The 27,285-nt window shown below is 41.7% G+C and overlaps 1 protein-coding gene across 5 annotated transcripts in view; it reads right to left on the reverse strand.

The window, feature by feature from the left end:
• MYO3B (myosin IIIB) overlaps window positions 1–27,285 on the reverse strand; it is a 577,608-nt gene that overhangs the window by 323,427 nt on the left and 226,896 nt on the right. For all 5 annotated transcript variants that reach the window (XM_066280402.1, XM_066280405.1, XM_066280403.1 and 2 more), the window contains 5 exons: window positions 20,781–20,936; window positions 4,316–4,412; window positions 3,293–3,409; window positions 2,674–2,778; window positions 206–289 (listed from right to left, as the gene is read on the reverse strand). In XM_066280402.1, the coding sequence (XP_066136499.1) occupies window positions 206–289; window positions 2,674–2,778; window positions 3,293–3,409; window positions 4,316–4,412; window positions 20,781–20,936 (559 nt within the window). The remainder of the gene's footprint in view (window positions 1–205; window positions 290–2,673; window positions 2,779–3,292; window positions 3,410–4,315; window positions 4,413–20,780; window positions 20,937–27,285) is intronic.

The raw sequence follows: 27,285 nt of genomic DNA on the forward strand, positions 1-27,285 counted from the left end.
CGGCTGGCATTGTTTTCCTCACTACATAAAAGAAAGACTACAGGCTGACAGCTTCACAGCCCTAGCTATCAGGAGGCAAACATGATAAAGATAGAATATTTTTACACAAACCCTTAAAAAAACCCACAGTGTTTCCATCACTTGTAAAATATGCAGGTACTCTGCAGAGACTTTAGCCACAGTACATGAAGCAGGTGGTCAGTACCTTTCCCAAGAAAGTCAAATGCTGAACAATCAGGTGGGCGCTTTCCGTCTTCCCAGAGCCACTTTCCCCGCTGATGACAATGCACTGGCGTGGAAAATGGAGTGTCGGTGAAGAAGTCACAGCACAGTAAACCCCAGGGGGTTCAGCTATGGTTGTCATAAGACATCCACTACTGTCCCCATGAATTTCTTACTCAGCAATATATCTTCACTTTTCAGTACACTGAGAGCTTCTTCAACCTTTTCATAGTGGCCTCTGTTCCACTGTATAGATGCACTGCAATCTATTTAACCAGGCCCATATGAATAGATACTTGAGCTTCCTTCCCTTTAGTATTACAAACACTATTGCAATGAATAACACTATACATAGGTCATTATATTTATATGTAGCTTCAGCTATAGAAGAAATTCCTAGAAATGGGATTGTTGCATGAAAAGGTAAATACATTTGTATATTTAATGTATAGTACCAAATTGCTTCCCAAAGGATTGTACCAATATATGAAGTGCCTATTCTCCTACAGCCTCACCAAACAGAGTATGTTGGATTTTTTTTTGCCAATCTGATAGGCAAAAAATGGTATATCAGCATAGTTTTATTTGCATTTTTTAAATTATGAGTGAGGTTAGGTATCTTTTCATATATTTAAGGTCATTCATATTTTTTTGTGTGTGTGATCAGTTCATATACTTTATCTACTTTTTTGTATGTTGATATTATCATTCATTTCTAGGAGCTCTTTAAGTATAAAAGAGATTAGTGGATACGGTATGGTATAACAATGACAAAAAAAACCCTCATATGTTTGGTCTTTGTCTAGTTCCCTGCACAGAGCTCCTAAAACCCTCGGAATTTCCTGAATGACAGGAGTTACAGGAACATCTTTTGTTATTCACAAACAAGTACCTTTCAACTCAACTGCTGCCCAAGTGGTTCAAGGTGGGGCTTCAGGATCGGGGCTGGCCACCAGAAAGATCAAACATATGGTTAGAGAGTGGGAACATTCAGCCCCTTCATTCCAACTTCTGGAGAGTAGAGAGGGGCTAGAGATTGAGTGAATCACCAAAATTCTCCATCAGCAAGATTCAAAGAGCCTCATTCTGATGTGAATGTGCTGAGGTGCTGGGAGGGGCGTGCGCAGAGAAGGCTTGGAAGATTTGCAATGCTCCTCTTCCCTGCTCTTTGCCCTACGCGCGCCTTCATTCGGTTGTTCCTGAGCTGCATCCTTTACAGTAAACCAGTAAATGTAAGTCGTGTTTCCTGAGTTCTGTGAGTCATCCTAGTGAATTATCAAACCTGAAGGGGATTGTGAGAATCCCTAAATTTGTAGTCTGCCAGACAGAAGTGTGAGTGACCTGGCATCCCATTGTCAGCTGGCACCTGAAGTGGGAGCAATCTTGTGGGACTGAGTACTGAACCCGTGAGCTCCGTGTTGACTCCAGATAGAGGGTTAGAATTAAATTGATTAATTGTGGACATCCAGTTGGTATTGGAGAATTGGAGAATTGGTTGGTGTTGGAAAAGACAATATATGATGTCAGGAAAAAAAACACAACAACATGGTAGGGCAACTTCTTAATTTGAGAAACACACCTATCTCTCTCTATTTACTTCCTCTCTGTGCAATCTATGGACACTTCAGAAGTCAGTTTCTGCGAAAGATCAGAATTTGCAGAAGCCAAGTTTGTAACCTATGGTGAAACTGTGTACTCCATTTTGTAATCTGCACTCTTTTAATTTTATCTATTCCTAAACAAATCTAAAACAGAGATTTTACAGGTCTCAGGTAATATACACACAGTTCCTTTGTAAAATTTCCTCACCAAATTAGATTAATTCTATTTTAAACAGAATGAAGACACAAAGGAAAACATACATATTGAAAGTAAAGGGAAGGTCAAAGGTTGGATATGCTACTCCGGGCCACTCTGAACTGGAGGCCCAGAAAGTTCAAACATGGGTTTAACTAGCAATGAGTGTAAGGTTTGTTCAGTCTTTACCAAATCCATCACAATTTTTCAGCAGCTAAACAGTGTGGTCCATGACCACTGCCAACCTGTGAGCAATATTTCATACAAAAAGAACTGGACTATGAGAATTTTGAGACCTTAATAGAAGTGAATTTCATTTGTCATTCTACATCTTGTTTCTATTATGATCATTACATGTAATCAGGTTTGTGTTAGCTCTAGGTCTCATAGGCATATTAGAGCTATCCTTATTACATTTTATCAGGGAAAGTAAGTGCTCTTGACATGAAAGTTTCATGTTTCTTGAAAAGGGTTTTCAAGTTCTCCTGCTACATTGGCTTTATCACTGTTCCTGTTCCACTATTGCCTTTCCTATTTCCTTGAGTCAACACCAGCAATCAGAATGGAAAGCTTTCAGGAAAACTTAAGAGCTGCAGAGGAAGACAGAATACATCCTACTGTATGACTTTGTAGAAAAGGAACATGACTTCTTACCTGGTCTTTGCTGAAAGTAACCATGCATTGGTAAGCAGCATCTGCTGATGCAAAGATGTGGGGGGGATTGGAGGCACGCTTCACCCCATGATAAAGTCTGGAAAACTGAAAAAAAAATAATTCAAAGGATCCTTCTACTGTTCCACTGGATCTTCTAATGGTTTCCCATGAAACCAAGGCTTTGTCACTTATTGGGGGAATTGGAGCATCAGGAATGCTATAGAGCACGGGCTCTGGAGTTGACAGGCCTGAGGTCAAATCCCAGTTCTTCACTTATTGATTGCATAAGCTCATGTAAGGGAGTAAACTTCACTATGTTAAGTCTCCTTGTGAACCAAGTAGGCTTAATAATAGTACCTGTGTCCCAGGGTTGTGAGAAGTAAACAAGGTGACCCAGTGCCTGTAGTCAGCACTAAATGAATGTTAGCTATCATTGTTACATCTTCCTTTACAAAGTTCCTCCCAATGTAAGAATTCCCTCTGTGCTGCATTATTCTCTGCAGTTTGGGGTTACCACTCAGGTACCATAGGTTTAGTCTCACTTTCTCTTTCTTTTCTTTTCCCCTTGTGATGTTTAATTTTCTATTAAGAAGCAACATGTTCTTAAAGTATCCCTTACCTGCGGAGAGTATATGCTTAGATTCTGGAAGGGGTTTAAGGCAATTAAGATGTCTCCAACGTATGTGTAAATCAGCAAGTCCACATAACGCTTCTGCAACTGATGAATAATTGTATCCTAAAAAGAGGATAAATGATGTTGAGAGAAAACATTAATTCCAATCAAGGGAGAGAGTCCAAAAATAAGAACAAACATTCTTACAAGAATATTTTCCTCTAAAAGATAAATGTCGTCAATTTATATCATACAATGACTCTAATGATTGTAAAAGCAGATAATTGCCTTGACATAAAAAAAAATAGGAATATCTGAAAGATATTCATCTGGAACTTGCTAAAAGACACTAAATATCCAGCAAAGGCTTTATTTGTTATAGGAAATACTTATTTCACCCAATCAAAATGTTCTATTTAGAACTGATTTAATAGCTCATTCCTATTGATAAAGTATAAACAAAATAATAACTTTATTTCTCAAAGAATATAGAATTGAACACTTTTATATTATACTTTAGTGATTCATGCATTGCAGTTAAGGGTCCCCAGAGTTAGAATCAGGAGAAGCAGGTCCAGTACAATTAACTGCTCTATTAAACATGCATATTTTAAATGAGGATTATTACAGTTTTTAAGTTTAGAATTTAAGCTATATTAATTTCACTATTTTCTTAAGTGAAGCTTTTCTTTATGAAGACCAAACAACTATCTAAATTTAAGGGTTAAACTGCACTTTAAACAGAAAATAATTTTCTGCTGATAATAATAACATTCACACCTACAATATAAAGAGCTTTATGGGAAAAATCTAACTCCCTTTCTCATCATCATTTAGGACATTTGGATGACTATAAAAGAGCACAATTCGGATGTCACAGCTATGGAATGCTCTCTGAGCTTCACCAAGGGTATACAAACAATTCGATTTTCAAGTGACTTTAGGAGAATATGGGCTACAAAAGAAAGGTCAGAACATTCACACGAAACAAATGTTATCAGGGAGAATTATCTACTAAATATTTAGTACCTCATCCAAAACCTCAAGATTGACCAAATCATCCTCAAGGCAGTATTTTTCAGCATCTTCCACATGATAGGGTCTTCTGGTATGCATCCTTTCACGCCTAGAAGTTTATACAGAGAATATTAGCTCAAAGATGGTAATAATGTAGCAGAAAAAAACGCAACGAGAATGACTCACAGTTTCATTGCATGACATGTTCAGAGACTGCAGAGAAAGGGGCAGGAAGAGCAAGTGCAGTCCATGTCCCCAAGCTCTCTCCCTGTCACTGGAGAACTCTCAGGGGCAGGGTGAGCTTCAGAGCCCAAGCCAATCTTCTACCACAGTAGGAAGCATCACCAACTGGGTCCATCTAAAACTCATATCTGCTTTTCTTAAATGCCAATCGCAGCACTTCCTCACATTTTTTCTCTTCACTGTTAGGCATATAGTTGTTTGGGGTTTTTTTTGTATTTTTTTTTTCTGAAGCTGGAAACGGGGAGAGACAGTCAGACAGACTCCCGCATGTGCCCGACTGGGATCCACCCGGCACGCCCACCAGGGGGCGTCACTCTGTTGAGACCAGAGCCACTCTAGCGCCTGGGGCAGAGGCCAAGGAGCCATCCCCAGCGCCTGGGCTATCTTTGCTCCAATGGAGCCTCCGCTGTGGGAGGGGAAGAGAGAGACAGAGAGGAAGGGGGGGGTGGAGAAGCAAATGGGCGCTTCTCCTATGTGCCCTGGCCGGGAATCGAACCCGGGTCCCCCGCACGCCAGGCCGACGCTCTACCGCTGAGCCAACCGGCCAGGGCTAGGCATATAGTTTTTATTGGGGTACTTCCCTTGAGGTCCCTTCATGCTATCCACTAGTACCCCTTCCAACTTTTTGAGAGACTTTAATATCTAGAAAACTTCATAGAATAATATAGCAAATATTAATAAGTCAATAAATGCTTATGGATAGACCTGAAGATTATTATGTTAAGTAAAATAAGCCAGAGAAAGTACCATATAATTTCACTTGTATAGGAACAAAATAAACAAACAAAATAGAAATAGTAGACTTACAGCTGTCAGAGGGGATGGGGGTTGGGTGTTTGGGTGAAAAAAGTGAAGGGAGTAAGCAAAGAAAATAAAGTTACAGACACAAACACCAGTGTGGGGACCGCAGGAGGGAAAGGGGGTGAGGAAGCTGGCGGAGGGTAGAGGGCGATAGATGGTGATGGAGGGAGACTTGACTTGGGGTGGTGCACACACATGCAATATATAAACACTGTACTACACAACTGTTCACCTGAAACCTGTATAAAGTTATGATCCAATGTCACTCCAATAAATTCAATAAAAATGATATTGAGAACAAGTAAAAATATTGCTTACGTTGTATTTTTTTATTTAAAGTTCCTTTGACCCCTGTTCCATACCGTTCACCTTTCCTGAGTAAACACTATTTCGTGGGTATCCTTCCTTCCTGTCTATTTTTAAATAATGACCATGCACATATATGTACCCATGAACAATATACACATTCTGTATATTTAATTATATACTGCCAGTTTTACTCAGCACACTTGCTTTTGTCCTGTGTGTGTTTGTGTGTGTGTGTGTGTGTGTGTGTAAAAATGCTGATCACCATGAGGCTGATTCCCATCTCTTGTCATTAGAAAGAAAGCAGCACTCAGTATCCTTCCTTAAGCGCACCTTCTTATTTGCTCTTGTGTGTGTGTTGTTGCTCACTGGCATTTTAAAAACCTTGGCTGGCAATCAATATAGTTCTTTAAGGTATAAAATTAATTCAAGGTCAAAGTAGGCCTTCCCACAATTTCTTTCCTAAACTGTTCACTGTTCACTGCGATATAGGGAAAGCACTGGCCTAGAAGCTGAGAGCTCTGGGTCCTAGTTTCAGGGTATGAGTAATGCCGTGTGGGCCACTCAGCAAACCCTAAACAGCCAGCGTGTCAGTTTTCTTCATCTATAAATAGAATCACTCATGACTGGTCCATCTATCTCACAGGTGGCTGTGAAAGCTAACACAGTCACAGATATAAAAATGCAAAAGGGTTGGAAAAAGGTACCAAAGTGCTATTCATACATTCTTGTCCAAATTTGGAATTAACAGTTTGCACAACTCCACACATTACTCAGAATAGCATTAACTAAAGAAAACCGCATGTGAAATGTCCTCCCAGGTATTATAAATTCATCAGCAGAGAAGCATCCCTGCGTGGCTCTTCCCTATCACCTGCTAGGCCCACCATAACACAGCTGTAAAGGGGGCAGGTCCGTCTTGCCAGGTCCCAGAGGCTGGTTTTACTAAATGTTTTGCTCTAAGTAGCACGTAGGCATCATGGCATCCTAATGTGCACTCTGTCCCTTGCTACACACATTTCACAAAAGTAGATAATAAGGAAGAATCAAACTCAGCAGCTCTGCATATCGAATCCTGAGTTTATAGCACAGTGGAAATGGGCAAAGAGATCGTTGACTTTTTTTTCTCCCTGCCCATTACATTAAACATTTCTTCCTAATCCTCATCACTGATATTTTGAAGAAAGGTATGTAAAGTATGGAATTAGTAGTCTCCAGTGCTGGAACCAGTTTTGCTGCTAATTCCCATAAAAGTCCAAAGTAGATGAAGCTTAATATATATACTAAATAAAATCTAATTTATAACCTAAGCATTTTTATTATTAAACAGGGTGATTTAATCATCTTTGTTCTAACATAACAGTTATATCAAAGATAAATCAAATGGGTTTAAAATACAGTGGTACCTTGAGATACGAATTTAATTCATTCTGTAACCAAACTCGTCAGTCAACTTGTATATCAAACTGCCGATAATGGACCCAAGTGGCAACGCGCCAACTAGCGGCAGCTTCCTGAATCACAACTCATATCTCGGAATTCCGCTTGGATCTTGAACAAAAATACGAACCAAGTCGCAGCTCATAACTTAAAAAAAATTCGTATGTTGGTCTGTTCATATCTCAAGGTACCACTGTACAAATTTTTATAAATCTTAAATCTGCTGCTGGCTTCTAACTACTTTGCTAGGAAAAACAGCAGAAGGGTGCATATTTCCAGCCAAATTCTCTCTACACAAAACCTAAGCATTCCCCCCCCTGGAAGTTCATAAAATAAAATATCCCAGCATATTTGTCATAAATTATTAAATTCTTATCATCTTAAATTCAGCTAGTTTATCTCCTCCCTCTATTTATACCTTGCAATTATGTGATATAGGCTATATTAGTTTAGTTTATTTTACAAATCTTTTGACAAAAATAAATCAAGAATTTAAAAAATTGTCCACAGATCTGATTCTTGTCATGATGGAGTAAGCAATTCTCCTCTTTCTCTCTCCACTGAAAGAAACTACGTACCCTGGACAGGATGCCTGGGTCTTGGAGCAACAAACAGTAACAAGACTGGAAATCAGAGTTCAAAATTAGAATTCAAGATGCCACTGAGTCAATGGCAGAGTTTCCCAGGATATCTTTTTTTTTTTACTTCAGTAACTCATGCCTTGGACTGAGAGGCAACCTGCACTGCATACAAAGATGTCAAGCTTCATGCTGAATGAGATTTTTACAGCCAATTAAGAATTAAAGCCCTGACAAAACCTTAATTTCAAAATCACAAATGAATAAACTCTATTGGAAAGTTGTGACTTTCAGTGTGAACATTACAAAGCAATGCCACCAGGACTGAACGGTTCTCTTCTGGACCCTGCTGAGGATGGTCTGAATGCCAGTCTGCCTGTCTCACAGGCTGAACCTTGGGGAAGCATACAGATGTTATCTGCAAATCTGAGCTTGATTCTCTCAAATAATCTTCTCCAACAATAATTTATAAACAACAAAACTTTTAAAAGGTTTTTCCTACTGTTATTAGCAATGTTATTGCCTTTTTCCATGTGTACAGGCAATCAAATTTCTTAGAATTTGCTCCCAGAAATGAAGCTGACAGTTTAGAAACTGATACAGATGCAAGCTGAGGGGAAAACGGCTGTGTTAGGCTTGCTCTCTGGTTTCCCAGCTGCAAGCACTTTGCATGATTAGTATATGAGCATGTGACAGAAAGCCACGTGTCTCTATGATAAGCTGTGGGTGCTTTCTCTGTGATGAGTCTCCCAGATGACTCTCCGCTACTGCAAGGTGCAGTTCCCTGATTCCCTCAGCTGCCACCATAAGGGGCAGTTTTCCTGAATCCTTACCCTCCACTGCAAAAAGCAGTTTTCCTTTGTTTATTCTCTTGCATTTCTCTGTGAGCCTTCAATAAATGGGTAATGGCCTGAGGCTTTCTGGCCTCACAGTTCTCTTCCTCTACTATCTGCTCAAATTCTGTGAGAATGTACCTGGCCTCAACCACCAGCATTACATCACATGCTGTGAGCAGGATGTGAATCAGATAGGTATGGAGCCGCCAAAGTTGAAGGGTGGGATAGAGGAGTGGTCGTTGTTCTCCAGCATACGGTTTCCTGTGGCTCTGTGCAAGAGTCTGCCCAAGGTCAAAAGCTTCAGGATGAGCTGCAGACTGAGCACCAACAATGGCATGAGGTGGAGTGGTCACTGGAGAAAGAGTTGCAGATTCGAGAACTGCAATTCAGGCCATAGGCTGAGAACCAGCAATGGCTTAAATCGGAACAAATGCTAGAGAAGGAGGCTGACCACTCTCGAGAGCTACAGTATAAAATACAGGCTGAACAACAACAGCGCATGAAACTGGAATGGTCACTGGAGAAGGAAGTACAGGTTTGTGAGCTGCAATTTGCCCTAGAGGCTGAATGTTGGCAGTAACAGTTGTTAGAGATACAACTGTGGGTTCAAGAGCTTCAGCTTCAGGCCAAGAGCCAGCAGGCAGCTGCAGGAGCTGAAGCAGTTGCTGAAGAAGGAGCTGCATCCATGCCAGCAGAGTGGCTCTGAGTTGGCAGAAGCAGGCATTTTCAAACCCTCATCTTCTGAGGAGGAGGAAAAGGAGGAGGTTTGGGCTGAAACTGCCGTCTGCAGACTCAGAGCCTGGCTGGTGGTCACCCAGAAGGTAAAAACCCAGCAGCCCAGAGTCCCTTAGGGGCAGGCACAACCCCCTCCACAGGCAGTTGAGCACTCTCTGGTCTGGCCCTGTACCCAGGCAGAGCTGATGGAGTTAAAGGAAAAATTCAGGCAGAAACTCACTGAGCCCCTGGCAGCTTGGTTGCTGCAGTTGTGGGACACAGGGCTGAATGACATCATGCTCTCCAGAACAGAGATGGAGAAATTGGCTGCCATTACCATGCACTTTTCCTTGAGGCAGTGTCTTTAGAAATGCCGTAACAACCCAGGAAACCATACCCTATTAGAATGGGTGATGGCCACCATTTGTACAGTTTGGCAGAACGCTGGAGACACCCTGGGGGCAGTGAGTCAGTGTCAGTCATATATGGAGCTGCATGCAGTAGGTCATCTGGGAGCTAAGTATGAGGAATGCTGCTTTCTACCTGAGGTCTCATGGGCCAGACGAGGAAGTGTTTATGGCAAGGATGAGGAAACTTATTCTCTGTAGCACCCCATCAGCCCTTTTCGGGTCATTAGCGGCTATCTTGAGCCTCTATGTGGGGCAACCCATCAATGTGATGACACGGATAGTAGCAGATTTGGGTGAGATGGAGGTGGCATGAAATCATAAAGCTGTGAGGGCTGCTGCCAGTGGTCCCACCCCCCACCCCCGCTAACAAGAGAAACAGATCTATAAAGGTTACCCAAACACAGATGTGGGTAGATTTGATTGTAGCCGAGGCAGATAGGGAGAAATTAGATGGGGAATCTAATAAAGTTCTTTTGGAGCTTTGGCAGCTGCTAAAACAAATAGCCCCAGCAGCTACCAATAAAATGGTTGGTGTGTGTGTGGCACAGTTACAAGATTATATAATGGAGACAGCTGAAGGAGAGGAGGATCCCCCCAAGCTTAAAGCAGGGACTGCAACAAGAGGGGGCACCAGCTCCCTTACTGAATGGACACACTGCTTGTGGATGGTACTCCAGATTTTGAATGAGAGACCTCGATGGGGGGCCCGGCTCCAGTGGAGGCCCTCCTGCACCAGACAGCTGCTCCCATTTAGTTACAGATACCCACCAAGGACACTTTACTCAAGCGGGGCTTTGGACAGCAGGGCAACGTGCTCTGGCCTGCCCCAACAGCCCTTCTTAAAGGCCAATGGCTTCAGTGGACATGGCCCTGGACTGTATAGGCCCCCACCTGCAATACGTGGCCTTGTTGGCACTGTGGGGTAAGGGGCTAGTAGTGGGCTTCCAGTTAACTCCCTGGGCAACCAGAATCGGGCCGCCTAAGCTAGAAATGTATTATCCCTTGAGCGCTCAGGGAGGCAGCATTATAAAGGGTATCTTTGTAATTTTGTTATGGCCCATAATGAGTTCTCCCATTTTGTTACTCATAGAATCAGCAAATTCTGGTGTACAGGCCAATGAGGTTTTGTATGCCCACTGGGGGCAGCCTCTGGTACCAGCTACTGTGCTGTCTGTGGACAAGACTCTGGCCTGTATTCTTTTTTTTTTTTTTTTGGCCTGTATTCTGCCAGCAGGGAAAGATTGGCCTCTCTTGGTGCTGCAGACTACTCTCTCGTTTCACCCATAACTTGTACTTTGTAATTCTGTTGCTGCAGTCTGTACTGTTTATGTTTATGTAATGTACCTCACTACTTGCACAGGGATCATCGCAGAAGATACCTGTGGCATAGATTGCGAGATGAGCAACCCTAAAGGGGTGGAATGTGGGGAAAACAGCTGTTAACAGCTGTGTTAGGTTTGCTTGCTGGTTACCCAGCTGCAAGCACTTTGCCTGATTAGTGCCTGAGCACATGGCAGAAAGCCATGTGTGTGTCTCTATGAAGAGCTATGGGTGCTTTCCCTCAGTGGCAATTCTCCCAGATCGCTTTTGCACCAATGCGAGGCTGATTCGGTCAGCCACCGTTGTGAGGGGCAGTTTTCCTGATCCCTTGCCCTCCACTACAAAATGCATTTTTCATTTATGTATTCGCTCACCTGTCGCTGCGAGCCTCCAATCAACGGGTAATGGCCTGATGCTTTCCGGCTCCGCAGTTTCTCTACCGACCGTCTGCCCGAATTCAGTGTGAACTTGCCTGGCCTCAACCACCAGCATCACACAAGATCTTTCCATTCTGATAAAGCTCACTCTGTTTTCTCTGCCAGGGGAAAAACTGTCTGCTAGCCCTATCTCTGCCCTTCCCCGCTTCATTGAAACCTCTGCCTGCTTCATTCTCCTGCTGTGGCTATGGGGTCTGGAGAGTCTATTGAAGAGAAAATAATTATTTATTTCAATTTTTATGTCTTTATTTACCTGATCCTACATTACATATACTTATAAAAAGTGTTATATTGTTTTGTATTTGTCTAGTATTGGTTTAAAGTAATCAAAATAAATTTGGTTTAAATTTTTTAGTTTTCTTGAGTTAAATGATTTGTTGTCACTTAGCAACAATTTAAATTTGCTCTAAATTCACATGCTCCACCTAGTGCCTAACTTGAGGATAGCATCTATTATCAATTTTTGCTGAAGAATTCCTTGTTCAATGTGAAAATTACAGATTGGCAACTAAAAAGATACTTGAATTGAGTATTCCAAAGCTTAGAGGAAAGGAGGGTTATATAAACAAGTGGATAAGCAGCAAAAGGCATTCTATTAAGTCAAGAGTACACAGTAAGGTATTACAGTTTCAATGACTCAGGAGATATTTTCAAATTGCAGCAAAATCTATATTGCATTTTCCTAGATGTTCTATTTGTTCTTATGAGTCTTTAAGTATGTTGTCTTCCAAGCCTGGCTTCCCAGACAAATGGAGTTTGGGGGGTTATAACTCTGAGAGGAAGAAACTCCAAGCTGTGGCTTGGACTGATTCTTGGAATTTGGGGTTGGTATGGTGGTGGGGGATGGTGGTGTGTAGGGCTGCCTTTAGGTTTCAGTGATCAGAAGAGGAGAAACTAGTGTCTGAGTCCCTGTTTCAAGTAGCAATGAGGCAATTCTGAAACATTAAAGCCAAGGAAATGGGTGAAGAGAAGGAACTGGATCTGAAGAGTGAGTAACAGAGAGGCAGAGGCTGGTAGATCCCTGAAGACACAGTGGGCACAGATGAAGAAGAGAATGGGGCCCAGCCCATGAATAGGAAAGTGGCTGCAGAAGTCACCAAACTGGTTCAGATGCTGGGGTAATTGAACTGATGGAATAAATTCCTGAAGTGCAGCTGTCTTCACTATAGTATAATTTCTCTCTCTTTTTAAAAAAGATTTTATTTATTCATTTTAGAGAGGGGAGAGAGCAAGAGGGAAGGGGGAGGAGCAGGAAGCATCAACCCCCATATGTGCCTTGACCAAGCAAGCCCAGGGTTTCAAACCAGCGACCTCAGCATTCTAGGTCAACACGTTATCCACTGCGCCACCACAAGTCAGGCTAGTATATAATCTCTATACTACCTGCCTTATAACTAAACCCATTGCCGTGTGAGTGATCTTTAATATCTAATCACTGGGCCTGCAGACTTCTTCATTTGAGCTGTTGGCCCTGTGAACAATATTAACAAATATTATGCATGACAAGGAGAAAATTCTTAGATGTCCTAAGTTAAATTATAGTAGGCCGGAGAGTTGGAAGAAAGAGACAAGAGACGTTAATCAGTTAACAACTGCAGACTGCAACCAACAAAGACTGATAACACTCCTGAACGTAAGTCAGAACTTTGAATTAACCTCCAGGTAGCTATTTTGGCAATTATCTGAAGAGCTGAATAAATGACCACCAGGTGCCACTGCATCTGTTTATCTTGCACAAACTTTCCGGACTACGGCCCACATCCACTCCTGAAGAGCAACCACATCTTCCTTACAGACTATGCACCTGTTCCGGAACTAGTGCTGCACCTTCCTCAACCCCTTGATCTTTAGCCAATATAGAATCTTTCAAAACGACTTATGTGTTTCTTCCCTAAACTAATGTATGAAAGAGCCTGTCTACTCCGGGATGGTGGACATGTCCTCTCCATCCAGCCCCGCTGCTGGTGGTTGAGATTGCATGCCCAGGACCTGGGACTTTTTCTGGCTAGTATGCTGCTCAATAAATTCCTTTCGTTTAAAAAAGCTTTGGGGCATAAAAGTTTTGTTTTACCTATATTTTGTTCAAAAGTAACTCCTTTGTCCCTTAGCCTCTTCCTGTCTGTCAACTATGCCTGTGGAAACAATGACTTCCATGAAGGAAGGTCAGAGCAGGGCTGCAGGAGCTCCACATAGGTGTGGCAGGACACAGTCTTCCCTTTACCACCAACTAGGATGAACAACAAAGCCCTGAAGAATGACTAACACAGATTCCAGATACAAAATCTTTGGGATTGACAAAACAGGGATAAAAAGGAGTAAGGGAAAGAGTCCAGGCTTAAAGGTAGAAGTCCTCAAAACTCTAAGTCAAAGACTTTTGTGATCATGGATAGAGCACAGGGACAAACTGACCCTTGGATAGTGTATGGGAAACAGCTGCGTTAGGCTTGCTCACTTGTACTTTGCATGATTGGTGCATGAGCATGTGGCAGGGCCACATGGGCATAGCCTATGTAAGCCTATGAGTTCAAGAACCCATAGTTCAAGGACCAGTGGTGTGGTTTTGGTGGGTCTCTTGCCTACCACTATGAGGGTCATTTTGGCTGTTCATTCGCCTGTTGCCATAAGAACTGCTTTTTTTCTGTTTGTTCGTCTGCTGTTGCGAGAATCTATTAAACAGGAATGGCACACTGCTTTCTGGCTCTGCAGTTCCTCTACCATCTGCCTGAATCCAATGTGAACCTGCCTGTCTCAGCCACCAGCATTACAGGTAGATCAGAGGAACCACTCTCTTATCACCACATTCAATGGATTCCTTATAGTAAGGAAAATGTTACTCAAAATTGAGGATAGAGTACTACTGATGAAACAAAGTCAATGATGATGACTATTTCTTCCAAATCATTATTTCCATTTCAGTATGCCCTCTGATAACAGATCTGATGAAAGAAAAACTTTTGACTATAATTATATAATCATAGACCTAGAATGTGAAAACAATACCAGACTGTCTAGATGTGACACTATTCTACTGAAAGTCCAATATGGATGGAGATATTACCTAGATAACTTAACCTACATAAGCTCTATCTTGACCTGGAACTTAAGTTTCTATCAAACAAACATTACAACACATAGATTTAAAAGTAGAAGAGTTATTATTGGATGGATATCCCTGTTTTTTCATCTAAGCATGGTTTTGGCCAGAATTCCAATAAATCAGCATCTTATCAATGACACTAGCAGAAAATTGAATATGAATTTGTTCTCTAAGTTATAGAGAGACAGATATATAAATAGCAAATACTAATTATAATAAGGTATGGATTTATTTCTTGTCAGGGCAGGAGGATCTTGAACTGCCTATGTGTAAAGCATCTTCAGCACTTGATGAAATGTTTATTTAGAAGCCATTCATTTACACAGGAGCCCAGGGACCCATCAGTGTATGTAATATGGGATATGTGGGTGCACGCATGCTCATGTTTGCTGGTAAGAGGAAGTGAGTGAGCAAGGCTTACTGGGAAAAGCTCATCAGCTAAACAGTGAGAAATCTGCTTTTAAAGGTCACTGCTGCAGGTTGAGAAGAAATAAGAAAAGCTGAGGTCATTGTTTTAATCAGCCTCGGGCAAATTACAAGGGTAGAATCAAAATCTATTGAACAGAGCAGAAAACAATCAGCAACTTAATTCTTCTACCAAGCAATAGAGTAGACCTTTGGCATTTAACAATTTAACATTGGTGGTTTCAGCCTGTCCCAAGCCACCTGCAGAGGGAATGACACGCTAGCTTGTGTAATTTTACTGAGGATTACAGTTGAGTACATGGGAGGTTGGAAGGCAGGAGGGGTCATAATGCAGTTAACCCAGTTGCTGCATTCTCATTCCAGACAGCGGTTGGGCTCTTCTCCCACTAACTCTTGTTAAGTGATAAAAAAGCATGTTTTCATGTCTACTATTCTGAACTTTAATGGTGACTAGACATACCGGATGATACCAATGAATTTAGGAATTTGCAAAACTGGTTTGAAGAAAAAGTCCTTTTCAAGGTCAAGGAAATGGGAGCTGTCATAAAGAAAATGGCTTAACAGTACCTCTGACAAGTAAAATGAAGCTAATGAAGCTCCAGACTTGTTCACAGAATTTTAGGGCTGTTTAACCTCCTTTGAGAGAGTAAGCCTTATATACATAAGCTCTCGATTGTACCTGAATCAAATATAGGTTATGGCAAAATTATAAATCACTGGAAAAACAAAAGTTCAATGGTTTTATTCAGACACTATAATCAGCATCAGCAAACGCTATCAGATTTCAAATAGTACAATGTCACCTCATATATATGATGTGATCACATATACATCGGAATCACAGCCTTAAAAGACTGCACCACTCAAAAGTGCTAGGATGCTTACACCAGGAGAGGTGAGATGGGGCCTCACCACTCAAGCCCTTCCTCATGCACAGTGTAGCTCCTGCTCTATTGTGAACAACAGATAATTCTGTGCCTTATTCTTGAGCACTCATTATCTCCTCATCATAACTGAAAGTGACCACCTCCCTATAATGCTCTTGCCCCAGCTCCTCCCTCCATCCATTCACTGTAAAGGGTTAGGGGAAGGGGCCACCATCCTTGCTCCCCTCTGCCTTTTCCCATTTGTTGTTCTTCCTAACCAACCTCTCCCTGTTGAAACATTCATGTCACCCTCTTATATCATCTTCTCCAGCACCTGACCTCTATGTTCCTTTCTCTTTACCCCTACCCCAATATCACTCTTTGATCTTTCCATTCCCTACCAATCACTTTGTTAATTTTTCTCACATACTGATCTTAGAATTTCTCAACTTGTCAACTCTTTTTTTTTTTTTAAGTGAGAGAAGGGGAGATAGTGAGACTCATGCATGCCCTGACTGGGATCCACCCAGCAAGCTGTCTGGGGCCGGTGCTTGAATCAACCGAGCTGATCCCAGCACCTGGGGCTATGCTGGAACCAGTTGAGCCACAGGCTGCAGGAGGGGAAGAGGGAGAGAAAGAGGAGGAAAGGTGGAGAAAAGCAGGTAGTCGCTTCTTCTGTGTGCCCTGACCAGGAATCGAACGGGATGGCCATATACTGGGCCAATGCTCTATCCACTGAACCAACTGGCCAGGGCCTTGCAACTCTTTAAAAACATTTATTTATATTCCATAAAGTAGTCTACAAATTCAGCTATAACTAGTTCCCAATTATCTCTCAAAAGTTTCCAGGATCTCAGTTCTACAATCCCTTTTCTTGACACCTCATGGAACATGCTCTTTATCTTCATTATAACTGCCAATCCCATGACCCTGACCCAGACTCAAAGTCAACAAGCCACTCTGGATTCACTTTCTTCCATACCCCAAAGCCCCAGGGACACTCTCCTGCTCACCTTGATTCCCTTGCCCCTGTCCACCCATCATGTCCATCTAAGCCAGTCTCAAGCCTGAAGAAAATCACAGTATCTGATTTTTTTCTCTCCTACTTCTGGCTAAGAAATGATAAAAGACAATAAATGAAAAATGTGGTGATGGTGATGATACAGTTTTTTTAGAGGTTCTAGTGTCAAATGCTCTCCTGAACACTGTACTTGCTTATCTTAAACATCGATTAATTTCTTGACAATGGAATGCTATTAAATTCCACCTGAGTTTTTTGTTTGTGTGCGTGCTATTGAGCAATCATTGTTTCCACCTTTAATGGACCCTTTATCTTATTTCTCATAGTGACTGTTTCAAAGACTTATCGCTTCCTTGGGGTCTACAACTCCCAATTCTAAAACCACCTTACTCAGGTTCTTGGAAAGACACAAGCCATTCAGCATGAGTCTCCTTATAGTATTGATACTTCCTCTACCCCCTGCTCCCAATCCCTCACCCCTCAAATTTCTAAGTATCTTCATCTAACTGTTCTGTGTCTTTCCCAACCTTGAGGTTCCTTCTAGTCAATCTTCCCTTTAATCCCTTGATCCTCGCTCCCTCTTCCTTTCTCTCTCTCTCTCTCTCTCTCTCTTGCTTCCTTCCTCTCTCCAATGTCTCCCTCTATATAAGATCCTTTCCTTCACCTTTCCAGGTTTCTCCCTCCCCTCTAGGCTCCTCAAACTACCCACTACCAACTTCTCCCTACTGTTTGGACCTTAAAGACCTGATAAAGAGCTGATAGTCCAGTATGTGAAAAACTGGAAGCTTTGTGTATTCTCTGGAAGTACATGACCTTGCACTTGATGGAATATGAAGCAGCTTCAGTGAAAAGATTTTTCTGTCTCTGTCTCTTAGTGTCTTGCAACTTCTGTTTGATTTCATTCTGAACCATGGCAGGGAAGCAGCACACTTTGGGTAGACCTTGGGAAACTTCTGCTTTCCTTAATCTCTCTTGTTGAATCCACCAGTAAGTCCTGACACTGCCACTATCTTAAATATCTTGTTTTTTGCCATTGCTACGATCTGCTCTCACTAATCTCTCTGGCTCCAGCTCTGCCTAGCTCTACTCCATTCCCCACACCTCAGTCAGAACAACCCTCCTGGAACACATCCTTGCTTGAAACCCTTCATTGGCTCCCAAGTGCCTAAGGAACAAATCCAAGCTCCTTAGCCCATCATAACCGGGTGCCTGCCCCGTCCCATGCCAAGTTCCAGCAATGCCAATTAATTTTTCACCAAACCCCTAAGCTCTCATTACCTCTACGTCTTTGTCCTTTGCTCTCTACTCATTCTCTCCCTCTACCTGGAATAACCCCCTTTCCCGACTGTCTTCAGGACAGTTCTAGGGCCCAGGGGTCTCCCCTTGCCAGGCACTCTGGGGGTACCCCAGGCATCCCTCTATCCAGGCACTTTTCATGCTGAGCTGTTCTCATCCGATTCTTATCTGTTTCACACGCTGGACTATCAGCTCTTTATCGGAACTGTATCTGACTTGCCTTTGTAATTCCTCTGTTCAGCAAAGGGCCTGACACATACACATATATAAATGTCTCTTAATGAGTAAGTGAATAAATTAGATTTTAAATAAGAGAAAGAACTTGCTATTTTTAACATTTAGTACCTCAGTACTCTTTATTTTCATGACGTTGTTTGGTAAGCAAATAGAGATGAATTTGCACACATTAAAGCCAAAAGGTAGAATTTGCACAGATTAAGGCCAAAAGAAATGGAAGACTTTGAATAGACCATGTATATACTACCTCTACCACTGTTAACTCTGACTGAGTTCACTGGGTTTGCAACCCTGCTGTAAGTAGTTTTAATGTACTGACTCAACTGTCAGGATAACCCCTATTTCATAGATGAAGAAATGTCAAAACAAAAGTTTTTAAGTCTGTCTGTAAGTGGCTGAGCTGGCATTCAAACTGGGAGAGCCAGTGGTTCTGACCCTCTCACTGCAGTGCCCGCTGTGTGACCATTTGTGCAGAAAAATGACAAGTTGTGTATTTGTCTCACTTAACTATACACTCACCTCAATTTTTCTGGGGTTTTTTTTTCCACCTCAACTTAGAAATTCACAACTTTAAATCAACTGAATTACCAGCATCAAATGATATTTGAGAGTTTCTCTGGGTGGGTTTAAACACGCTATGCAGCCACCTCCTTGCCAGTTGCTAAAGGAAGTCAGAGTGAAGACTGAGCGACAAGATGTGTCAATGAAATGCATTGTGATTCCCTTAGAATTAACTTTCCTATCTCCTAAGGCAATGGCTGTTTAAAGTTTCCATACCTATTTTTGAGGTTGCATTTTTTTACAAGCGATTTTCAAAGAAACACAAAATTCTGAGTGAAACTGAAGATTACAAAGCCCCCCCCCCCCCCCCCCCCCCCCCGTGAGAAGCCTTTGCCACCATATGAGGCTTTTGACATCAAAGGAGTTAACAAAGATAAAGAGAAGTTAGAGAAAGGGGGCGAGGAGGAGCCTGGAGACAGATTTTCTATGGTCAAAGGAGAAGAGTCTTTAAATAGAGAACATACATCTGAACAGGCAAAGTCAGGCAACAATAAAAAGCAGAATAACTTTGCAAACTAAGTCTCAGAAATCCTGGCAAATTTCTGAACAGAGGGATAAGCAGGAGACAGACACCTGATTCAACTTAAAAGCATTTACATGCTGAGTTTCTATTTTATTTTATTTCATCTTCATTTTTGGTGGTGGTGGTGCTGGTGTGTGTGTGTGTGTGTGTGTGCGCGCGCGTGTGTGTCTGTGTTTGTGTGTAGGTGGGTGATTGAGGGGCAGGGGCTGGTCTATAGGAACAAAGCAGGGGAGAAAAGGGATTTCAGTTCCCCTGGGCTTAAACACAAATTCTACTGCTTCAAAAAGGCACCAAATACCAAGAATTTCTGAGTGTTTCTCTACCGCGTAGGCAAGCCACAGAAACAGAAATGGCAATGCAAAGGGGAAAAGAGTAGGAAAAAATGTGTTTTGAGCTACTCAAAAGGAAGCCTCGTTGAAGAGGTGGGGATCAGCAAGATGCAGTCACCTTGAAACTATGCCTCTAGCTCTGTGTTCTGATGCTTTTTGATTTGTAAACAATTTTCTGCAGAATACATGAATATTCCAGAACTTGTGACTTGTGATATTTTATTTTCTTCACCTCCAATCTTTTGAATGGTCTCTTAATAATAATGGATTAGAGCTTATCTGCACCCTGGCCAGTTCTATAAAACCAAATAATTGCTGAGCAGCTTTATTTGCATTTAATTTTTTTTAAAGAGAAATTCTGCCACCCTCTGGACAGAAACCAAAGATCTATTTCTAGAGACCACCATTGAATACTGCTTTATGCAACTGCCCTTGAAAATAAACATTTACTTTTTAAATGTCTAAAAAGGGAGGGGAAGAACCACAGTTGTTTTAGAAAGCATAGACAATACCTGGGGAGAAATCATTTAAAAATATTAACTTGCCTCTAAGAAAGATTTTTAACTAAAGAAAATGGGCTCAGAGCACATTAGAGAAAAAGGATTCAGCATTTAGCTTGCAATCTTTCCCCAAACCACAAAGCAGCTTAAATTTTCATTCTCCAATCTGCAACAGTCAAACAAAGAGTTCTCACACAATCTCAGCTGTGACTGGCTTCATACAGTGTCCTTTCTTGGTTTTAAAATAATCCACATTTATATTAAATATAAATATACGTGTTGGTTTTAAACTAGTACACAAGGGCAGAGTGAGATTTCAGGTACAGTGCAAAGAAACTAGCCCTAAGAGCACAAATGGGAAGCTCTAATGCTCTCATCCACTAGGCATGAAGTATTTGATATCATGTAAATAAAACTCTCAGAAATGCACGGATGTGATAATTACCACTAATAATGCTGGACAAATCAAAATACATGGCATGCTGTTTTTAGTTAATAACCAGAGAGAGAAAGCAGGAAGAGACTGAGTACCATACCTCGTTTTGACAACAGGGTTTAGATGCTTCTGGTCTTGGAGGACCTTGGCCAGCTGCTTTTGCAGAAACAAAACCTTTCCGTGGACTCTTTGAATAAATGGGTGGTCGAGGAGCTGTGTGACGGAAGGCCGCTTTTCAAAATCCTTAATAAGACACCTGTTTGTAAAAATCAATAAACAATCCAAAATACAATCTTAGACACCTGGCTCCCCTGTGAATAGGAGAGAGAAGAGGAAAAGCTCATTTATAAAACCTGATCACTAACCTAACAAAGCTCTTTCTTTATTCATATATACCAGGAAAGAGAAAAAAAATAATTCTCTATTAGTTGAATTAATTAAAACATCAGAAATCTATTTTAGTTTAAATACATATTGAAAACACAATCAATTGATTTGTAGTACTCAAAACAATGAAAAAAACAGTGCTCGGACTGAATTTTCTGTCTGAATTTTTATCTTAGAAAAAATGTTTACAATGGAGACAAGTTGATTAGTCTATATTTTTTATTTTAGAAGCATATAAAATTACATACTGTTACATAAGTCAAATCCTAACATAAAACGTTCACTATTTGGTGGCAGGGAAAAGGCATTTAGGAATTTGCAAGGAAAGAAACTGATCATAAAGGATCCTGCATAGAGAAGGTTCAACACTGACTTCTCAAGTCTTCTGAAGAAGCAGAAAACCTCAGAACAGGAAGTTTCTACAATGTAATTCAGATAAATTGGAATAAAATTATGCAAACAGGGAACAAAAAGTCCATTCAAAATGGTAAAAATTGGGTTGTATTTAAACTCCCCTACAGTTAATTGGTTAAAACCACACCGGTGTAGCCACTTTCTGGTTCAGATTCAGTACCCTTTTCAAAGAAAACAATGATTCAGTACATTTTGCTGTATGCACTCTGCTATTAAAGATGATTTTGACACAAGGAAATTTCTACTGAAATTGAATCTGATGAATACCCCTTCAATTACCATCGCATTTCCATTCTGAGTAGCTAGCTGCCCTTGACAGGAGAAAGAAATTTCAACAGCTGCCCTTTGAAGCTATCAGTCTTTAGCTCACATAGGGGGCTGGGGATAAATACTGGATGCCATTCTGCCCACTCCATGAAATAAACGCTTCCAGTGTTCCCAATAGTGGCATGCCGGCAACATCCAAAACACAAAATATTTTAAATAATGAAATGCACTGACAAATGCTAAGAAGTTCAGCCTCACCTTGAGCATTTTTTTCAAAACATCTAAGCAGAGTTCCCCAAACAATCCTCAACTGTTGGTTGGATTTACAAAAGGCTTTAACCTTCACATCCCTCACCTTCTAGTCCTGAAAAGATTTTCAGTAAATTTCGCAGTCACTCCCTTTTCAAATTGATTCAGGGGGTTTTCTATCTATTGGAACTGGAGCTTTCGGCTACAAAATCCAAAAGCACCTAGATCATCCCCTTTCTGCTGCCTGTACGACTTCAATACCACCTCTGCCTTGCCATGGAATGAGATCAATCATGTGACTTTAATAGGTTCAGGGACCTTTTGTGTAATCTATTATTTTTCCTACCCCAAAATAAAAAAATCAATGCACATGCTTTAAAAAATACTACGTTCCTGTGTTTACTCCAGCAACATTCCCTGGATTCCAGGTATAACCATCAATGTACATATGTAGACTATGAAAGGAAAATAATTGCTAATATTTCCATAAGCACCTGGAAAAAAGGAACCTCTTGGTAGCTACATGGTCAGGTAACAGGTGAATGGCCCTGTCCTCCTGGCTCGAGGAATGCTGTATGAAAACTCCTAAAATAAAAGCAGTCTGTGTCCTCTGAGAGTTCCTCCTGTCGATGGATGTGGTGGCGCTGCACATCCCGCAGAGCCTCAGAGGGAGTCAGACAGGAGTCTAGGAGCCCCGGGGTCTTGCAGCTAAGTCTGCCCAGTGCTTTGGGGCAGGTCACAGTGTATCTGTCTCTCATCACCAAGTAGACGTACCTCCTGTACCCATGTGCATGGCCAGTAGTCGCTGCCATCATGGCCATGCACATTCGGGTTCCCGTTAGATTCAGACAGATGGTAAAGAAACTGCGGAGCCAAAACCTTGTGGGCCATTCCTTTATTCTAGACTCGCAAATGGCCAGCGAGTAAAACACACAGGGCTCCAAAGCCCACTCACACATTCTCTGGTTCCACAACCAGGAGAATGTTTTCTGCCTTTTCCTAGAATCGAAGGCCCCCACCAGTCTAAGTCACCTCTGGTTCCCCATCTGCCAACATGGCTTCTTACTCTACAAAACTGGCTTCTCTTTCCTTCTCTTCCATCTTGGCTTCTTCTTTCTAAAAAAAAACCTACCTGGGTCCACACAGACCCCTCCTCCAGCACACATTAGCATAACAATGGCCATTCCCAAGTAGGAAGGTAACTAGCAGTTTCACCTGGGCAGCAGCACCATTCACGTGGGCAGCGCCATTTTTAACAAAGTGAGCAAACATAAAAATCACATTTTACAAACTTATTTGCCCAACACCATGTATGATATATCCCCAAACGCAGGGAGAATTCTTAACAGGTTCCTCCACCTAATGTTTACCTTTTTTTTGGCTTTCTTCCTTCATTGGCTGTTTCACCAGACTGCCAGCTGGTACCATTTAAAAAGGAAGCAAGAGCTCCAGGGCAACCCTCGACGGCCTGCTGACTAGTGCCAGCACTTCAGATGAGTAACCCGGGGCTGAGACTGAAGGAGGGAGGCGCAACAATGAATGGAAACAGCATGTGAACGGGAGAGTGGGCTGAAGCTGCTTCTCCCTTTCTTCTCTGGATAGGTGCCTTGGGACAGTGTTCCAGGTGAGGCCTGAAAACGTGGTCCTTCTGGTACTTCAGTAATTAAATCGCCTTAGAGAGGGTCTGAAAAAGACCAGCAAACTCCTACTCCAACCTTATGAAAATAGGTCTCTACTGGAGTCTGGGGATGCAATTAAAGGTGCTATGTCTTATTTCATAATTTTAGCATCTAGCAGGAGAGCAAGATTGCCAATCAAATTGCGAGATCGTTTGGTATTTTGGAGAAGGTCTCTCTCTAGATCACAGAGGGAGTAAGAGAAAAGAGGACTAAATAATAAAGTGAGATAATCAAACAAGGAAGAAACTAAACAAGTGAATCTGTTGTCTCTTGAAGATCCAAAAAAATGAAGGGAGGCATATTACTTTCTGGAATGATCAAGAGGATCTGTTAGTTCTCTGGGTAAGACCCAAGTGGGCTGAATTTTATACCACTGGATCAGCAAAGCTGAAGTGAGTGTAGATGGGAGGAATGCTAAGCAGAGTTGTGACATATCCAACCGCATTGGAGGATTTTTAGGAGAAGGGCATGAAGACCTTGCAGGCATAGCTTTACTCTAAAACCCTCTTGCATCTTCTTTCTCCTGGGGAGCAAAGAGCCAGACTGAAATGGAGCTATTATTTCACTGAAAAATAAAGGAAAGTTCTACTTTAGGAGCCGATATGGCTGAAAATCATGCATTAGTAGATAAAGGTCATTGGAATCGTATCACCTCATTTGTTCAGCAAACACTTATTACACAGCAAGAATTAGCCAAAATAAGTTAATTCATAAAACTTGTGATGCTTCTCCTCAAGCATCTACAATCGAATTGAGAGCTGAAAGGGAAACAGAAACCTAGGGGATTGCAGAAGCTAGTGTCTGTGTATATACAGGTGGGGCAAAAGTAGACTTACAGTTTTGAGTATGTGAAACAGAGGTTACTCTTGTATTCTTATTTATTAATTATTGTATTATTTTCCATATGAACAATTGTAAACCTTTTGCCAACTCTTTTACTGAGAATAAAAAATAATCACCAAAAGCCTAGAGTTTGGGAGCTAAGAGACAGGGATTTTCTATTTCAACCCCTCTTTTACGAGGTGAGGATGTTAAGGTCAGATCCTCATAGTGATGAGGCCAGTTTCCTGACTCCCATGAGAGAATCCTTTCTAGTCGGCAGTGTGTTGCTTAAAATGGTCCAGATGCACCATGAGGAACAATACTGGCGTGGAGGTGGGGGGGGGGGGACTCCGTTCAGGGAAGACCTAGTGGAGCAGGTGAGAAGTGAGCTAGATTTGGGGGAGTTTTGGAATTAGACTGAACTCAATGGGTGGAGAAGAGGTAGAGGCATTTCAAGGTTGGCAGATTGGATCAGCAATGCAAGAAGCCTGGCTAGGCCAGCTGTGTAGCCAGGAACTCGGGGCGGGGGGAGACGGGGGGCACCACAACATTCACCTTCACCTGCTGAGCTGCATCACTCTAAGAACTTCAGTCCCTTTACCAACTTTAACTAGGTCATCATATTCTTTATTGCTTTAAGACATTGCAACTTGGTGCCCCAAACTCATACTGTTCTGTTTGTCAGTTTGTCATTTATTCTTTTTTCAGGCAGGGTTTTGGTGGAATAAGATAGAATTGACTGTCGGGATCTACAGGAACCCCTGACATCCACTATATCCTGTTTAAACACATGATAAAATCCTCTAACCTGATTTGAAGAACAAACATGAAAATCTAAGAAAGCGGTAATATGCTTACTCATTTCTGGATTGCTTATTAAACAAGAAAAGACAAATCCCAGATGCAGAATATCTCCCCCGGCTGGAGACTGAGAAGTGTAACAAGAGAATGTATAAAATGTTGACATCTGTGTAGGAAATGGGGGCCAGTCAGTGTGAGGTGAGTTGGGTGAAACATTAGACACATAAGACATTCCACTGAAAAAAGAAACTAGTATTCTGGTCTGAAAATTATGGGGAACATTGGTGATACTCAAATCCTGAAAGTCAGGAGTTTCTTAATGCACGTGAGCATGTTAAATGTTCTTAAAAGTCCAGGGGGGAAGAAAACAGCTTAATTTTGTTTAAGCCCATGCTTTCAGACTTATTGATCACAGACTCTTTTCTGTATTAGTGGAACCAAGACCATGCAAAGGATATCTTTGGAAGCTCTGTCATTAGAAATCAGTACTGTACTAGAGTTTTGGAATGGGTGGCAGAGTCCTCATCTCAGCTGACTGAGGGGAAACACTCAGAGCCTCTAAATATCGCCAGCATGTTTAAGTTGTCTGCTAACTGTTGATTCTGCAGAACACAGTCTCTCAAACTGAGGATATATAAATACATTCCCCAAGCTCAGTTCATCCCAGAGCCTTTGACTCTGGAAAAAATAAATTGAACAAGGACTAGATTTGGGGAAGACAACTTTTCTCCCCAAAATCATCAGTAATTCTTTTTTTTTTTTTTTTAATTATTTTTTTAGAATCTGGATTTACATGTGGTTCTCTCTGTGCTAAGAGAGAAAAGAAAAATCTTAAACTACCAGGAGAGGTATTATTACCTGGAGTTACTCTGAATTTACAAGGCCTTGGTGGTCAGTTTGAATCTGATAGGAAAGTCCACTAGGATAAAAAGGGAGCAAATTCTAGCCTTGAAAGAAATGAATCCACTACCTAATTTGAAATTCTAGTACCTTCCATCATGCCTTGTTGACTGAAGATTAATTCTCAGAATTCATTAGTGTCACCACATTAAACACAGGTTGTTGCAGCGATCTCTCCACCAGCTGAGCCGGAAACAGGTAAAAGGAGGTATTGCTTAACAAAAAACAAGGCCGGACTTCTGCTCTCGGCTCTGAGCTGACGGTGCCATGTTCTCTCTGCTCCCAAACAATGATGCTGAGACAGCCGCCTTGTTGTCGTAAACTGCCATCATAACCAAAAGACCAAATGCCTGCCAGGGGGAGCTGTGTATCAAGAGTTACAGATGGCTGTTTACCTATGAACCGAACACACTTGATAAAGAGCAGCTGAAAAGTCAAAAACTAAAAATACTGGTGAACGTGATGAGAAAAGCAGGAAGGTGAGCGATCTTATTCCACATACTTGGGCAACACCACAGGAAAACCTGGGGTCTACATCACTTCTCATTTCTGTTTCATTATTCTGCCTTCTATACTTTCTATTGTTTTCTTGTGGGTTTGCTACTTAGGTTTTTGAGTGTTTCCACCGGTACAGAATTATCTCAGCTTGTTTGATCTGAGCAAACACCCCCTGCCCCGTGATGCGCTCTGCTGCTCTGCAGTTCCTATCATCGTCAGACAGAAGCCTGAGTGGCAAAGGGACTTCTGCACCAAGAGGAGAAATCCTCCAGAGGGAACGCTAATTATAGGTTAACTATCAGAGCCCAGCGTACTCTGTCTTGGAAGGAAATTTCCATTTGGAAGATAGGACTATGACAAACACAGGCATTTTCCCAAGATGACTAATGCCGCAAAAGAGGGCAAGCTAAGAAACTTTAATGTCGCATATGTTATTTTAGCAAAACACCACCTCCCCTTTTGGTGGAATATTTAACTGCATTCATTTTTCATTAAGTTTACAAATATTGCATAGGATGGTGCTTTAAAGTCTCCCTGGCGAGAAGTGAGATTGCATGCCAACTTCACATGTGGGTGGGGAAATGGGGT

This window comes from Saccopteryx bilineata, chromosome 5 (assembly GCF_036850765.1).
Source record: "Saccopteryx bilineata isolate mSacBil1 chromosome 5, mSacBil1_pri_phased_curated, whole genome shotgun sequence".
Lineage (NCBI taxonomy): Eukaryota > Metazoa > Chordata > Mammalia > Chiroptera > Emballonuridae > Saccopteryx > Saccopteryx bilineata.